Source organism: Apostichopus japonicus, chromosome 7 (assembly GCF_037975245.1).
Source record: "Apostichopus japonicus isolate 1M-3 chromosome 7, ASM3797524v1, whole genome shotgun sequence".
Taxonomy (NCBI): Eukaryota; Metazoa; Echinodermata; class Holothuroidea; order Aspidochirotida; family Stichopodidae; genus Apostichopus; species Apostichopus japonicus.
In genome coordinates, this window is record NC_092567.1 from 10,169,675 (window position 1) to 10,186,115 (window position 16,441).

The 16,441-nt window shown below is 36.6% G+C and overlaps 2 protein-coding genes and 1 long non-coding RNA gene across 13 annotated transcripts in view; 1 reads left to right on the plus strand and 2 right to left on the minus strand.

Annotated features, from left to right (window-relative positions):
• LOC139970087 (uncharacterized) overlaps window positions 1-16,441 on the minus strand; it is an 853,056-nt gene that overhangs the window by 254,055 nt on the left and 582,560 nt on the right. The gene's annotated exons all lie outside the window — the stretch shown is intronic.
• The window catches only part of LOC139970058 (uncharacterized), a 354,811-nt gene that overhangs the window by 61,471 nt on the left and 276,899 nt on the right, over window positions 1-16,441 (plus strand). For all 3 annotated transcript variants that reach the window (XM_071975675.1, XM_071975674.1, XM_071975676.1), the window contains exon 5: window positions 13,536-13,744. In XM_071975675.1, the coding sequence (XP_071831776.1) occupies window positions 13,536-13,744 (209 nt within the window). The remainder of the gene's footprint in view (window positions 1-13,535; window positions 13,745-16,441) is intronic.
• On the minus strand, window positions 528-7,756 carry LOC139969360 (uncharacterized). Of its 3 annotated transcripts, none has more exons than XR_011793702.1 (5): window positions 5,645-7,756; window positions 4,724-4,890; window positions 3,939-4,076; window positions 2,958-3,058; window positions 528-2,310 (listed from the first exon to the last, which is right to left on the minus strand). It is a non-coding gene; the product is annotated as an uncharacterized lncRNA (long non-coding RNA). The 3 variants fall into 3 exon arrangements; XR_011793701.1 differs by having other exon boundaries at window positions 5,560-7,756; XR_011793700.1 differs by lacking the exon at window positions 5,645-7,756 and having other exon boundaries at window positions 4,724-5,510.

Sequence of the window (16,441 nt, forward strand, 5' to 3'; positions counted from 1 at the left end):
CCTCTGCAAATTTCTGCGCCTTGTTAAAATTATTACCTCAAAAATAGCAATTTCTGGAGATATCTTCAGATCGAATTTAGCATCAAATGTGGCAGCATTTTGCATCCAGCCCATCCTCCGTATTCGTAAATTTTCCAAAGGGGAGGGGGCAGTGGCGGCAGAACCGGGGGCTTGGGGGGCTCAGCCCTCCCCCCTCAATGAAAAAGTTGAGGGGGCAAATGCATGATAAGCCCCCTCAATATTTACCAAGGCTCTGAAACGTGCATCTGCCCATTTTTCAATGCATACTTGTCGATCTGTCCGATGCACACGTATACTATATAGGTGTAATAATTTTAGTAAATGCTGGGGGCACGTCCCCTGGCTATAGACCACATTGTCACCCCAACCGCGTCTTCACGCCCCGTGAAAAGTGGAAGCAGTGAGTGTGAGTACCGGTAAGCGCAACACAACTTCGTCTTAGGCCAATGGCTTGCTTCATTTCAGCCAGTTCTCCAACATCCCCTTACTACACTCAAAAACGTCTTTGCGAGTACACTGCAAAAACTCGGGTGTTAAATTTAACACCCATGGTGTTAAATTTGTATTCTTTTTGGAGTGCATATTTGCCAACACCAGCGGGTGTTAAATTAACACCAAGTTGAGAATCCTTTTCTTTACACCACAAAGGGTGTTAAATTCATTATCTTTGGTGTTGATATTGTTACTCTGGTTGGTGTAAAATTAACACTAACTGAATTGATTTTAACACCAAAAATGGTGTTATTTAGATCTTCCCACTGATGTTGAATTGCAAGTTTTTTATCCAATCCAGATCGTGTTAATTCTGTATTTTGTAAAACACCTTTCCAAGGTATCGCCCAAGTCTGGGCTGGACAATACGCATAAGCAATAAACAACAGATAAAAGCCATAGATGCCATTTTAAATGTGTTACACGTTTTTTATATTCATCTTAGAAGCATCAGTTGTACAGAAAACACCTTATTAAGTGCATAAACCGGAATGAACAAAAGCTTGTTTAACATGAGCAAGCCCATAAACTGATTAGAATCTTATTTTTTAATGAAGATAAATCAGATCATAATGCTTGCATATTATAAATGCTTAAAGTTAATATTATACCTTTGTCTTAAACTGATAAACACATGCATGGAAACCAATGGTATCACACTTTAATACCCGGATGTATGTATACAATGTACACTGTGTATTCATATCTTTACACTTGAACTATAACACAGTGTTACTTTGATAATTATATGTTTGAACATAACTGAACCATTGGCAATCACATAACACTGATTAAAAGGTAATTTGTAGCATGTTCTCTAATATTCTAGCTGGCGAAACAATTTAATAACTGTTCACATATAAAAACAATTGTTAGAAACGAACACTGACTGGGTTACTTCAGCCAAAAAATGTACAAAATTAACTCATTGAAAAATTATGTGCCTTGGACAGACATAAGTGTATGATCACATCTGGATTGAATCCTCAGTAATGACAGTGGTTTGAAGTCAACAAGTTCACTGGTTTTCCTGACATAAGTCTGCTGAGGTACTGCCTCTTTCACAGCAAATCCATGAAACAATGGTTTGTAAAACAGTGTGCTACAAACAAAACTCTAACAAAGTTTTTTATGGTGGAGTATAAGGATCGCGAGATACAATGTCTCAATTTGACAAAGAAAACGTGGTGAAAATGACTGATTGAAGGTCAATTTTGACCGAAAATGTTAGGTCACTCGCAAATTATAAGAATATGTGAAAATGAGAGTGCGACAGTTGGAAAGTTTGAAGTGCGACAGTCGCAACCCCCCACACCCACTCTAGCGACGTCCATGCCCATGACAGACATATCTCCCCCGTACACTTGTAAATGCATGCAATCCAGTCTAATAGCATACATGACACCAGTCAGAATACTTTGTGTCATACTCACAAGGCCTCGAGTAATCTTGAATTGTGGAAATTCCTCTATTATATGCCCTGCTGAATTCATAGCATTGACCATGTTTCTCCTCACTAATAGAGTATTTTTCATCCTCTCAAAGACCAAATTAGAATCTGTAGATACAGCAGGGGTATGTTTCATCCAGTTTACATCTGCTGTAGTGTTATCTTCAGATTGCAGGTTATCAGACACAGCAGGTAATGGCCTTTTAAGCATGGGGTCTCCATCTTGCTTGCAGGCAGGGTCCTTTGGAGTTATGTTTGATTGTTCAGAATGATGTTCTCCTCTATTGACGTTTTTTTATCCTTGCTGCAAGGAATCCTCCTTTGGTTCTTTCATCATAAAAAGCTTCCTGAAAATAATAATGAAATGTACTTAGTACTAGCTGTGGTTCATTTTATGTACCACTCTCCAGTTGGAGATTTCTTAATAGCATTTCCCAAGTTAAGCTGTAGGTTGAAAATTGCTAGGAGTTTTCATAAGTAGCTTCCAAGACATCTTTACTATCAAAAACACTCTCAGAAATTATGAGTATGTGGCAGTAATTTTAGTTTGAACTAGCAAAACTACAGCGCTTATACAAGAGACCTTTAACCACAACTTCCTCTGTTTCTACTGAAGTCATGGGCATCTAAAGGAAGAATTGCAAAGGGGGGGGGGGGGGGGGAGATGAAATGTTTTCCATGGCAATGTCCAGTTCCAAATCATGCATGTCCCAACATTTTAAGTGAGAAAAAAAAGTTCTCCTCTTGTCCTGGAAAGATCATGATACCTATAATGTAAAATTTGACTGGCCCTGCATTAGACAAACCATTTCCCCTCCTATGCATGTATGCCTTTTCCCTGCATTTAATGTTAAACTATGATACTGCAGAACAACTGTTTTGAAGTATAGTTCCAAAATTTACAATAATGTCCCTATGACAGCGAGTGTTTAATCCAAAAACCCTTGGTGGGGGTCTTGGGTCCTCCTGCAGTTTATTTAAATTAATTACTTACATGACCTGTTGGTGTGTATGGGTCTTGAAGGTTTTCAAACAGGTTGACAATACCGACTGCATTTTTCTTTTTTTCTTTTTGTGACCGTAGGTGGCGTCCGTCTGTGATGGTAGATGTAGGGGGAAATAAAGTGTATTATAATATGGTGTAATAGTATATTATATCATAATAAAGTGTGATATTAGTGTATTAGATGTTTGCCTTACTAAATGAGTGATTACTTAAAGGCCCTTTTCTCTCACCACAAATCTGCCATAAACCTGCAATACTGGTCAGTTCAAATGTTGTGTATTCTTAAAAACAACAATGGACCAATGCTGAATTTAATAACCTGGGCCTTGAAATTCACTTGCACAGAGGAGAAAGGGGTCTTTAAAGGCGCTCAGCTATCTGCTGTATTGGTCAGAGCTCCCAAATATAACATGCTATGAACTAGGAAAGTTTCTAACATAATGAAATTGAACTGCCTGGGTTAGCCCAACTAAGTTTGTGTACACAATTTCAATAACATGTGTCTTTCAGCATATGGTATTGTCTGTGGAGAATATTTAAAATGAAAAGCAATACCTGGTGTTCAATGGTTAATACTGATCATGTCACATCACTGTTTTTTGAAAGCAAACACATTTTTTCTATTATTGTGCTAATTTGGGGCCAATGCAGATCTTTAAGGCTAAGTTTACAATGGATCCCCAGCTCAGGATCAGATCTGACAAAGCAACAGACAACTCATTCTGTAACAGGAACATACCAATTAGCCTGGTTAAAAATTGGCACAAGTGTGGCAGTCAGAAATTGTTACTGCCACTCTCCAATTTCCCAACTATCTTCATGGGTTGACCAGCTAAATGTTTCATCAATGGAGCACTTACATACTTACATGTGTCAATTAATCCATGTTCATAGACATGTTAAAGTTTTAAACATTTCATTGCAGCAATCATGATTTTCTATGTTTACAACTACAAAAATAAAACTTACCCATGTACTTCCATCATGTTAGCAACTACAATGTTTACCAACAATCTCCTGGACTTTTCGTTCAGATACTTTTGGGCTCTGTATTCAGCTAAAACAGTGGCTCCACTTGCACTTTTTTTGAAGAACTGCACTTATGAGCTTTAATAAAGTGTAGAAAAAAATACAAGGATTCTTGAAAGTTGTAATGAACTTTAGAGATTCATAATTAGAGCTTTTGTAACATAAATTAGTAAAAGACCTTCATTCTTTTTATTTTAATATTAGTATTATTGTTTTCTAATGTCCTTTGAAATCCTAAATTGGATACCCAAAGACCATTCCAAATCCAGAGATGACTTCTACAGGAGATCTTCCCAGCATCAAAACGTCAGTCCCACTTATTTTCCCACCAAATCCATTCATATTTTACATTGGTGACACCCACCTCAACCCATAATGCTTAAGGCTACATCAATTTGTTAGGTTATTGACTGTTCAGAATCTTGCAAATTAATAGCAAATATGAAAATCTCAAAAGTAATATTTCTGTTCAGTCCAGATGTCAAACCCCAAATCCAACACCAATGTATGCAGCTTCTTGAGTTGTTTTATGCTATATCCAAAGTCTTTGGGAGCAAAGTGGATTCAAGCATTATTAATAAATACAATACATTTTCACAAAGATTGTTACATGCTAAGGCGGATACCAAAACTTTCTAATTGGAGCAAATGTTTTGCCATGTTGCAGGTTTCCATTGAATGGTATAAAGCCCTCAACATTAAAAGAAATGTTTAAATGTGATTACCTCAGCTGCCTCATCTGTTGTTGCTTAGACTGTTTCCCTAAATCTTTTCATGGGAGGTGCAGAACTGGTGGAGGGAAGATTAGCATAATCTTGAGTATCATCTTCCTCAGAAATTACATCAGTATCTGAATTGCTGTCTATTTTAACCCTTGCAGCTGCTGGAGATACTAAATAAAAGAAAATCTGCTGTTAAGCACATAGCTAGAGATAGGTGAACACATTTCTTGTAATGAATAGGAATGTGCATTTTCTAACAATCCATGAACTGATAACCGGTCAAATTTTTCAATCGGTTAACCAGTAATCAATCCTACAACCACACAAAAAATGGCAATTAATGTAACACATTGATTTCAAAACTTCACAGAACTAGCCATAAGAACCAGACATTAAAACTGCCGCAGAGCTGCTACCCCTTAGTTGCAATTAAGTCTTATCTGTTTTGCTGTACTTGCATATACCCTCACTACATGAGACATTTCTTCAAATCTTCTGTGTTTTGCGTTTGGGAATTGCCAAAATTATGGGAAAAACAGTACAACGCTGATAAACTGCAGTCAAAATTCAACGTTCAACCCTTGTTATCTTGACCATATGATTGTGACTGCCACTGTATAAACTATGCTTACACACTACTCTCAATGTGGTATGGAAATAAAACAAAATTCCCAATTTGAAATGCTGGGGATCAAGGAGCCAGTCTGAGGTGTTATCCACCAAACGAGGCGAAAACAACAACAAATGTCATTTTTGAGGAACCTCTGGGATCTTTTCTGTGACAAAAGGTATAGGCTTATTCCTAATTAAGGAAATGTCAGAGATCCCACCACACTAACCTTCATTTTCCCATTGGAAACACATCAGGTTATTCATGTAAGCAGAGTATTTTGCATTGTCTGTAGCTCCTTATTTGCCACTAACCCCACTTTTCACCTCTCTTTAACACCATGATGGCTGTGTTTGGCTCCATTTCAAGGAGAGGTACAAGAGAATCTTCATCAAACTCTGCTCCATCCTTTTCTATCCACAAGTATCTCATCTTCAGCAATTTTGAATTTCTTCTTTGCTGTATCATATATGAAAGAAAATAGAATAAACCAGCAAGTATCATACTTTTGATTTAGTCATGCATATATACTTAAGTCTATTTTGTTAGGACTAAGCCCTGAAATAGGTCTGTACGCATTAAATTTAACAGCCCTTGACCTTGTATCATTAAATTTACTCCCTTAAGTTGGCCTGCACAGAGAGCATCATGTCTAACTCATGCTCAAAGTCATTTTTCTCAGCAAATTGCATGTTTGCAAGATAGTATACAAACAGAAACATAGTGACCAAAAGTTGGAGCTTCATTTGTCTGAATTTGTAATTCAAATGGTAAAAACTGCTGATTTTTTATGAATTTGCCCTAACAAGGCAATTAGCCAACATTTAATGGTAATAAAACTACCATATAGACTGCAATACATTCACCCTACACATGCCTTGCAGAAAAAGCCTACAGTAAAATCACATAGACCTGCAGTACAAGTTTTACTTTGAAAATCAAGATTGACAATGTAAATATGTAATGGAGTGCTTCAAAATTATCTACTTTTTTGCCTTTCTAAGCATGTACGCTAGACATATGCTTCCTTTCGCAGTCAAAAGTTGGCCAAAACCAACATAACAAACAAGCTTACATAGTTTCTTTTAATCTAAGATATGCAGTCTGTCATCAATTGGAAATATTGGAAATAATATAAGGCCTATCACATATTTGGTCTTTGTGTTGGCTAAATCTGCATCAAATGTTCTTGTGGATTATTGAGGGATGCAAGCTACTAGGCATGAAATTTGATGCCCTATGGCTTTCCAGTGTAACAATTTCATTTAAGCCTACTAACTACTTATAATAAAAAGTCTATTCATGAACACAGAGATGATTAGACATGCTCAACAGCAAGAGATTCAATGCAACTTATTTATTATGTCTTTCGACAGCAGCTTAATGCAGCACGAAACGATTGAGAACCCACCTCAAAATTATATTGCTTGCATTATAATCAGTGTGATGATGAGTGTGAGGCTATTTAAGGGCCTTACTCTAGTCTTAGCCTAGTTTTGTTGGTGGCCAATAGAACTGTAGGCCTCAACTTACAGTAGGGGTACGTCCTTATTAAGTTAAACTAGCTGGGGCGTAAACTATACATATAGGCTAGGTCAAGTCGTCGACGACCCTTTGAACTGGGCTAGGCTACATCATACATGCATTATATTCGAGTCTATGGAGTATGGAGTAGGCTAATGGTATAACTATCACTCTCCATTTCACATTGAATTAGTAAAAGGGAAAGAAGTACTCTTAATTTAAAAGTGATACATATAATAGTGATACACAGCCCTGTTCAAGGGAAAGTAGTAATTAAACTGCCAGTTCTATAGGCTTACGCAATGATTTATAACGTTACAAATGATCTATAGGCCTAGGCTTTGGGCCTGTAGAGGCTTTAGGGCCTTCGGCAACAATTAGCCTAGGCCTAAGTTACGCAATAGGCTTCCGTTAGGCATCTGCCTATGATGAAGTTATGAAAGGCAACCTTCCCTTGCCTCCGTGGATTGCCTATCATTTCACGAGAAAGTTAAAACCTATAGGCTATACACAGCTTATCTCCAAAAGAATGCATACCTGTTTCAATCAAATCTCTGAATTCCTTGAACACCACAACTTTCCTTTCTTCATTTCGAAAATAAACGAACATATTGCCCCCTTCGTTTGCACCTCGTCTGCTTTGCGCAACTTTGGCTGTAACAGCTTCGCCGACAATATCGATATGATAATTACTGCCACTACTATGGACCAATTAGGAGTCCCGATTTCTATGACATCATGTATTTACGCGTTAAGGAGAGTAACTTGGAAAGGGATTGGCTGAAACTTCTACCTGAACGAGGTTGAAGGTCAGATTGCATTCTCTTTGGTGTCAAATCAACACTGAATTCAACACCGACAAGCTAAATCCAAAATGTTAACACCGGAGTTTTTGCAGTGTACACTACGAGTAATAGCTACTCTCTTAAAACACCATCGAATATACAAATTACAATGTGTTTAAAGACTTTTACGTGCAATCTGAGAAATTGCAGGCTTGAGCCCCTTATTTTAGGGCTAGGTATTCGCAGCATAAAACACTCGGGAAGTGCCGTTTCCAGCCATCTGGGGGTTTGAAAAACCCCAAATTTTCTTCTACGCTCCGCGCCAACCGATGGTGGCGCTCCGCTTAGATAGTCTCTACACCGTAGCCCCCCCCCCAATAATTTTCCCGTTCCGCCGCGCCTGGAAGGGAACCCCTCCCCTTAGACCCCACCCAGGACGGCGATCCGTATCCACCTAAGTGCCCCCCATCAAATGCTGGTGCCCCCTGTGCCCCCCCCCACAGACTGAAAAGTCTGGTGACGCCACTGCATATAGTCTGACCATAAAGGTTCATTCCCCTTCCTAAATTGATCGGGAGAAGTTTTGAATGTGAACCCACGTTACTGGGTACTAAACCATACAGGAGAGTTGATCCGTTTTCAGGATTGGAGAGGCAAACTGACCGCTTATGGACTTAATCAGAAATATACACAAATTAGCCACAAGATGTACCTCCTCCTTTATGTTCTACACCCTTCCCCATATCTATGTAGACATGTGACAAATCACTTGATTGGCGTAGGAAGGGAGCAAAAAAAATGAATGGTTTGGGGAGGTGGTCGGGAGGCATCCCAATTAAACAAACCAGGGGCGTATCCAGGGGGGCGCAACAGGCGCGCGCCCCCCTATTGGTCGTCACCAAAAAAAAAAAGATTAGCAAAAAAAAAAAAATTGATGACGACCTTTATGTGAGATGTCGGTGATCGCTCAACCCCCCCCCCCCCCTCCCGTATGCTTTATTTTTTGTTTGCCAAAAAAAGGTTCTGGCGAACTTCGGCGGCATAATAGTTTTAGAAACATAGATGGTAATTGTGTTTGTATTATCGCGTAGCACAGGGCGTGTATAAGGCCTCTGGGCTGCCTGAGGGAAGCCCATAATAGCTCCGTGCATAACACGTGAGGTTACTCTATCGAGGCAAAAATTTTGACTTGTCCATTCACGAAATTTATTTCTGCTGACCTTTAATGCCTCAAATTTTTTGTGTACAATTTTTCTTGACCTCGATTTTCAAATTACTAATCATACTTTGCTAACACGATAAGACGTTATTATAGTATTATAGTATTTAATTTTTAGGCAACGACCGCTCGCGTCAAAACCTCTTTTTTTGCAAACAACACTGAACACAAGATTTTAAATATCTTGCAGATAAAAGCATTCATTATGCCTATGTTATAAATATTTAAGTCATACTTAAACAATTTTTGTACATTTTTTCTAGATAATAGTTAAATGCGTTAAATAATTTTTTTGATAATTGACATTAAAAGAATACCTATAATGTCACAGATTTTTTTATCAGAATGTGGCTAAACCTAAACTGCAGCGATTTATTACTCAATGCCCCCATCTTTGTAGGGAAAGAAATCAGTCAGTCACCTTTATGCACGATGCGCTGGTGAGTGGTTCCGTTCCGGTTCGAAGTTTCAACATCTACAGTCGCAAGCATCCACGAAGGATGACATTTCTTAACCCAATGGAAGAGAAGTAATTATCTCTGCATCAATTTCAGTCAAATTTAGCAGTAATGCAACCACTGTACAATCAGACCATTTTGCTGTTGTTGCCAAACTTCATGTTGTAAATCATTGATAAACTAAAGTAAAATTCATAAATTTCTTAAAGGCTTTGATGGTGAAACTTGGCAATCACCAGATTTCCCAGTCGGTCACAAGTTTTACAAACACTAAGTGACATGCCAGCCATACTAAATTGTGCATTTTGTGTCCATTTTTACTGGAAATGTTGCTTATTATTAAGGTCGAAAAAAAGGATCACATATGGCACCATTTTGCATTTCAGCCCTTCTTCGAAAGCAAAAATTGTCCACCCCTCCCCTTAGACCCATCCCCCAGGACGGCGATCATTCATGCCTAACGCCCCTAGTGGAAAATCCTGGATACACCCCTGCAAACAATACACATTTCGTCATTACTGTGACCCACATCAATACTGAACATTTTCCAAATTTCCATATCAAAATGTTGACTACTTTATCCCGACAGTTTTGAATATTTTTGGGAATTTCAACCCTTTCTCCAAATTGAAACCCTTTTCTTGAATATCAAGTTTGTCTTAAAATTGCCTTCTTTAATTTAACCGAAATTCTCAACACTAGACTACTTTATCTAAAAATTAAGCTTCTTCGATTTATTTCGACCTCTTCTTTAATTCCCTTCGCATAAAATGTCGATTTCTTTTTTGGTTTTAAATATTTGCCTTTTCACTAGAAATTTTAATATCACAATGTCGATATAAATTTCAACTATTTTATATCCAAAAATGTACTTTTCTTGATGAGGATGGTACTAATTAAAGGGAAGAAGAAAGAGGAGGGGGGGGGTCTACATGAATTGACTATTAACATTATTGATGAAATATCTACATAGTACTTATAGATTTGAGCAATTACGAGGTACGTGAAAAGACAATACATCGTTTGATAGCCTAACACTCTCTTTGCTGGTACAAAGATTTAGCTGAATAATCCAGCACTGGCAGGGAATGGAATTCATTAAAAAAGAGGTTGGGTCGGGAGGGGATTAAACATGTACTCCTTCTAAATGGGGCGTAGCGAGGAATTTGCCAAGGGAGGGCGAAGTCTGTAGGCAAACTATCTAAGCGGAGCGCCACCATGTGTCGGCGCGAAGCGTACAAGGAAATTTTGGCCGAAAATGGCTCCCAGATCGCTGGAAATGGCACTTCCCAGGCCTTGTTAGTTGCATCTAAGCATTTTTTATGTTGAAATTACTAGCCACATCATAAAAAATACAAACAATATTCTCAAGGGGGAGGGGCGGTCGTCCTCTGCCCCCCCTCCCTATGGCTACACGCCTGCCTTCACATTATTTGAAACAGACGGTATTCAAACGTTTGTGTTTATTGTTTGATTATGCATCCACTAGCAGATATTAGGGTGGGGGAATGTGTACAAACCATGCTTTTGGCCCAAATTGTAACCGTTGATTGGGGACTAACACCCCACCCCTAGGGGAAATGTCAATGATAGTTTGATCTACTTGATAGAGGTTGTGTTGTATTATTCACTTCCTCGACCCCTTCCTTACTACATATCCAATTGACGTCAGTTTTAAAACTGTCTGTTTCCACCAGACATGCATAACGTTACGTACATTTATTTCTAGTGGCGCCAAAATGTCTGTTACAAATCTCAAACATCACCCGCGAACAGCTGGGAAACACCTGTATATGAATATCAGTGACTCATGCTATTGAATACCTGTTCACATCTAGCTGCAGTATCACTGACAATGAATGGTTTAGTGTTATATCAGTGGAGTTGCATAGTACGTAGTATATTCGTGGGAGTTGTTTGTTACCATTGAGGAACCGCTGTGAATAGTTAAAACAGTAATTATTGATCAGAGAGATAATTTGACGGTATGGTATAGAGGCATAGGCTAGGATGTGTACAAAGGCCAGGCAAAACTTAATTAGGCTATAGGTTAGACTAGTAATACAGTTAGGCTATGTTAAATATCTCAAACATCACCCGCGAAAAGCTAGAATTACTACTTTTAGCAAGAGGACATGCTTTGCAAACCTCACTAATAAATAATACAAATCTTAGCCTATAGTTGTTGACTGATTATCAAAAAATTCCAAGTTAAAGCATATCTTAAATATAAAGGAATTTAATAAAATACAATCGAGACACTGAGTCTTCTTTAGGGATCTTAAATTAAGCGAAGAATAAAACCAGCGATTAACATTCTAGGTGGGCTGATGCCTATCCTTTACTTTGAAAACAATTACTTCATTCATTCTAGCTAACAAAAAGTATCCATATACAATCTTTGGAACTTTGTTATCCCTTCAAAAAATTTAAATCACAGAAAATGGTTCAACTCGATTTTACTCATACATAATATAGGCTTATACTAGGCGTGAATACAAGTCAATCTATAACATTCCACAATTATTATTGTAATCACCTAACTTACTAAATCTACCAGGTCGGACATATGAGCCACGTATGTGAGAAATCTGCAGCTTTTTACCGAGCAGGCTGACTGAAATAATGTTATTTAATAACTGATTATTAGTTGAATAACCTAACTCCTGCCAATATACCTGACACTTAATGTGATATGTAGTTTTGTTAAATACTGTATAGGGCCTCGAGATTTGAGCCTCTATAAACCAGTTTTCCAATTAAGTCTAATCATAATCAAATGCAATACATAGTTATTAACAAGGAATCTTTCGTCCATGTCTTTCCAGCAGCAACTAGATCGTGGTGTTCTTCTCACAGCTGGGTTTGTCTTAATTTTGCCCACCAGTTAAAAAAACTGTACATCATTTCCAAGCCAACAGACTTATGGCCACATGATATTTAAAATGTAAAATGGTTTTGAAATTGAAAGTGCGCCACTTATTTTACTCTGCTGCAACATTCAATATCAGAAGTTTGCCAGAGCCGTAGCTTTAACGTTAAATGTTCCGCTAACTGTTCACACCCGATGAACTCCATAGTAACAAGATATTTCAATGAAGACCCAATCAACCCGATGAAACTTAAAAGTAATACTTAATTAGTATAATCAAACCCTCAAGGATATCAAGTGTTTCCAGATTACAATAGTATTTGTTAAAAAAAATGTAAAAAGCGGATGGTACTATTTAATTGGAAGAAACGATAAAGTTTAGAAAGTTAAAATCATAAGCAATACCCAATTTAGGAATATCTACAAACACAAAGAAACAACAAAGCTACATTTCGAAAAAAAATCCGATAGAAGTTATGTCACAATCAAACCGTAACTTAGGAATGAATTTGATAACTAAACACAGATAGACATCATCATTTAAACAAATCGTATTAATTAGAAATAATTATAATTCAAGCAGAATAGTCGGATTTGGATCAATAATTATATAATTTGCATATTAAAATTTGAGTTTAAGCCTCGTCAACCTTCTCTCTTGAAATTTGAATTTGATCTACCGTACATCTGCTTCTCTAAATTGCATTTTAAATATAAGAAACAACCTATTGATTTAAATATAATTCCCCCAATCTCTTAAACTTTATAAAAAAAAAATGGTATTAGTTAGAGTAGAAGTTTCCTTTTCATGATTCCTATAACATTAAATTACATTTTCCTTCTGAAAGTTCTAAATAAAAATACAAATAAATTTGATCAATATTTTTCTTCAAAAGATAGATAATCTCAATTATTATTGACCCATTTCTTATAAAATTCTCAACCCGTCATTGAGATTTGTTTCCTATTAACTAATAAATAAAAATATGTAGCCTCGCATTCTTATTTTATTAAACCTTACTAGCTATAAAAACTTTAATGAATAATTTAATTGTAAAACAATCAAACTAACCCTTTAATCCTACATTACCACTTTATTTTCTCTAATCTAATGTAATTATTCCTGTTTATATTTGTGTCCCCATAAAATCAGCCCCTTATTTCCGTTCTAATAACTGATTCCGTCTTACAAATAAACACGACCTAAATGTCTTAGTTTATCGCTTTATTTTCCTTTATCTTTTTTTTCGTTATTTTTATTTTATTATAATTATTCTAAACCTAACCAAATCCAATCTATTTATCTCTATCTACTCTGTTATCAGTAACTCTATTCTTTCATTGTAGATTCCTATCTCCTGTGTGTGGCTAAATGAATGCTCTCCTAGAGTTGATGAGTCTGGTCTGAACCTTATCCTTGAGTCTGGTCTCTCTCTCTCTATCCTGAGTTCTCTCCAGAAGCTGCTGATCTCTGACTTCAACAGGAGACTAACTAATGAAGAGTTGACGGCCATCTTGTCTTACTTCTCACAGTGTACAAGCTTGAAGGAGCTGAGGTAAGTATTCCGGTGTAGATGTTAGAATCATTATAACAGTTAAACAGGGAATTAATTTAATAATACAAATTATCAATATTAAACAAACAATAAATACTGTGAAGTCTGCTGTATTTTAATGTCAAGGATTGGATTCAATGAGTTTAGTTGGATTTATTTCAATAATTAGGTCATCGTGATTGGAATTCTGTAGAATGTTATGATTAATAATACAAAATATAATGGATAAGTAGGGAATATTTTAAGAGGGTGTTTGTAATAGAGGGAGGGGTGCAGGGGTGGTGGCGGTGGTTTAAATGTTCTTTGTTTATGTTAATGTTAAAATTTAACGAAATAGGTTTTAGAATTACAGGAATATTTATTAGGATAAAATAAGAGATATATAGACAAGGAAATTGGATTTTAATAATTCTAGAGAGTAAAATTAATATTCTAAATTAAAGTTTTGTAAGGATAACTGTTAATTTTGACTGAAACCTCCGAAATAGTTGATTTTCAATTATGTACAATTAATTTAAAAAACAAAAGAGATTGAAAATCGTTATTAATTTTAAAGTAGAAAAATGATAGCAATAATAATAGCATAAACTCCTCAAAATGTTGATCAGATTATGATACTCTAGCAAAACTGAAATTCATACAAAAAAAGCAACCAATAAAATAGTTTTGGTTGTCAAAATTTAAAAAAAATGTTACTCAAAATGAGTTAACTAATTAAAACAAAATAAAAGTTAACTAGAAGGAAATATATAATTGCAATTGACTCAACTATATAGTTAAAACAATGTACTGCCATAAATATCATTAAAGGCAAATCTGTATATCTGATACATTTCAAAGGTTCAAATTTAATCCCTTTCTTCGTTATAGTTTGAAATACAACGTTATACAAAATAACTTAATTATGATTTATGCTTATATTTTAACCTAATTTTTAAAAAATAATTACAAAATTAACCGAGAGCTTCAACTTTGTATAATTGATAACTTTAAACAAAAACTATATAATATTTTAATATTCCTCGTATTAATGTTACTTCATACTTGATTCGATCATGATGTCCCTGCTTGGTCCGTTCCAATGTAGTGTTATTTTAGACCCCCCCCCCACCCACCCACCCAACCCCTCCTCTCTCTCCTCCTCTTGCCCTGTTTGGTCTTACAGATCAAACCTCGTAAAAGTTTCTCCTTTCCGTCTTTACCATTCACAACATAATCAGTAACATCTTCAACTTACAGCTGACGTGTTACTAAAAAAAAAATATATTTAAGTCGCACCCGTCACCCCCCCCCCCCCACCGCGCCTCACCCAAATCTCGAAAAAAAAAGACAAAAGCTATGAAATATATGAGAACGAAAGCTGCTCAACGTATGTTATATGTGAAACAACGCCATTCCGTGAATAACTGTGACCGCGGAGAAAAATATTACTGGAAATAATACACTTCGGGGGTTTTGTTTGGTCTGACCATGGAGGTAAATTGGTCTGACTATAAACAAAATGTAACAGAGAATTTTGATTCCCTATCTAGACTAAATACTTTACCCCAAGCCCGGTGTGCTCTTGGGTAATTTTAGTCTCGCCTCCTCTGCCCAACTCCCCTCAGACAGCTTACCTGTGCCTACCACCACCCCTTCCTTCGCCGCCCCTTCCCCCACCTTCGCACATCATCTTTTTTAGGGAGCCCTTCAAATCAATTTCGTTTCTACCCGATAACATCATCACCGTTTTAGTACACACAGTAGGCCTACTCTACTTCTACAATAGTTTTCTGCACAGACGATTGATTCAGTCAATGTATTTCTATAGTAAAATAAGTTAGCAGTAAATATGACACACCTGGAACTCCCGTAAATACAGTACCTAATTAGCATAATAGTAGATGATCTAAGGCAGTTGAAGCTAATGAATAGAAAGATAAACGAGCCACGCGTGTGTATTGTACACCTGGAATGTTGTAACTGTCATGCAACGTAACCATGGAAACCGACGATAAGTAGGTCAGCCCGTGTCTAGCAGTGGCTGGGAATAATGCATGATATCATTCAATACTGGTTCGACATATTTAATAGCCATTCAGTGATATGTCATATATCATGATATTACGACGTGTTCTCATTATTATTCTTTGTTTATATATTTTAAATGAGTAAACTTGATTTCCTTGGTTGTTTAATACATCCCTCACTTGCTCCTCTCCCTAACTTTATAGAAGGAATGTTTTATTTCCCTTTCTTCGATTTATTTTCTGTATGTAATTCTCGTTTGTTTATGGAAGTCTGCCTAATTAGCACATAATTAAATAGCCCTTAATGTAACTCACATATCTAATATGTGACTACAAACATTGCGGGTTCTTAATTGCCTAGTTTATGGAGAACAGCTTTGTTCTGTGAAGTTGATAAAATATTGCTCGTGTTTAGCAGGGAGAAAGATTCGTTTGATGAGATCTTTTATCATTTAAAATATCGAATTATATACTGCACTGGTTCTTCTTATCTACACAGAACAGGTGAAAGTGATTAAATTATTCCATCGAAGTTTAAAATGTATAATGGATAACGACAACTAGAAATGGATTCAAAATTTGCAACTTAACTGTTTTTAGCGAATTTAGAAAGGCTTAGATGGCTGTCATCATCGCCCTCAGACTTTCTTCCAAATGGTTTACAGTATCGTTGTAACACACGCTAACA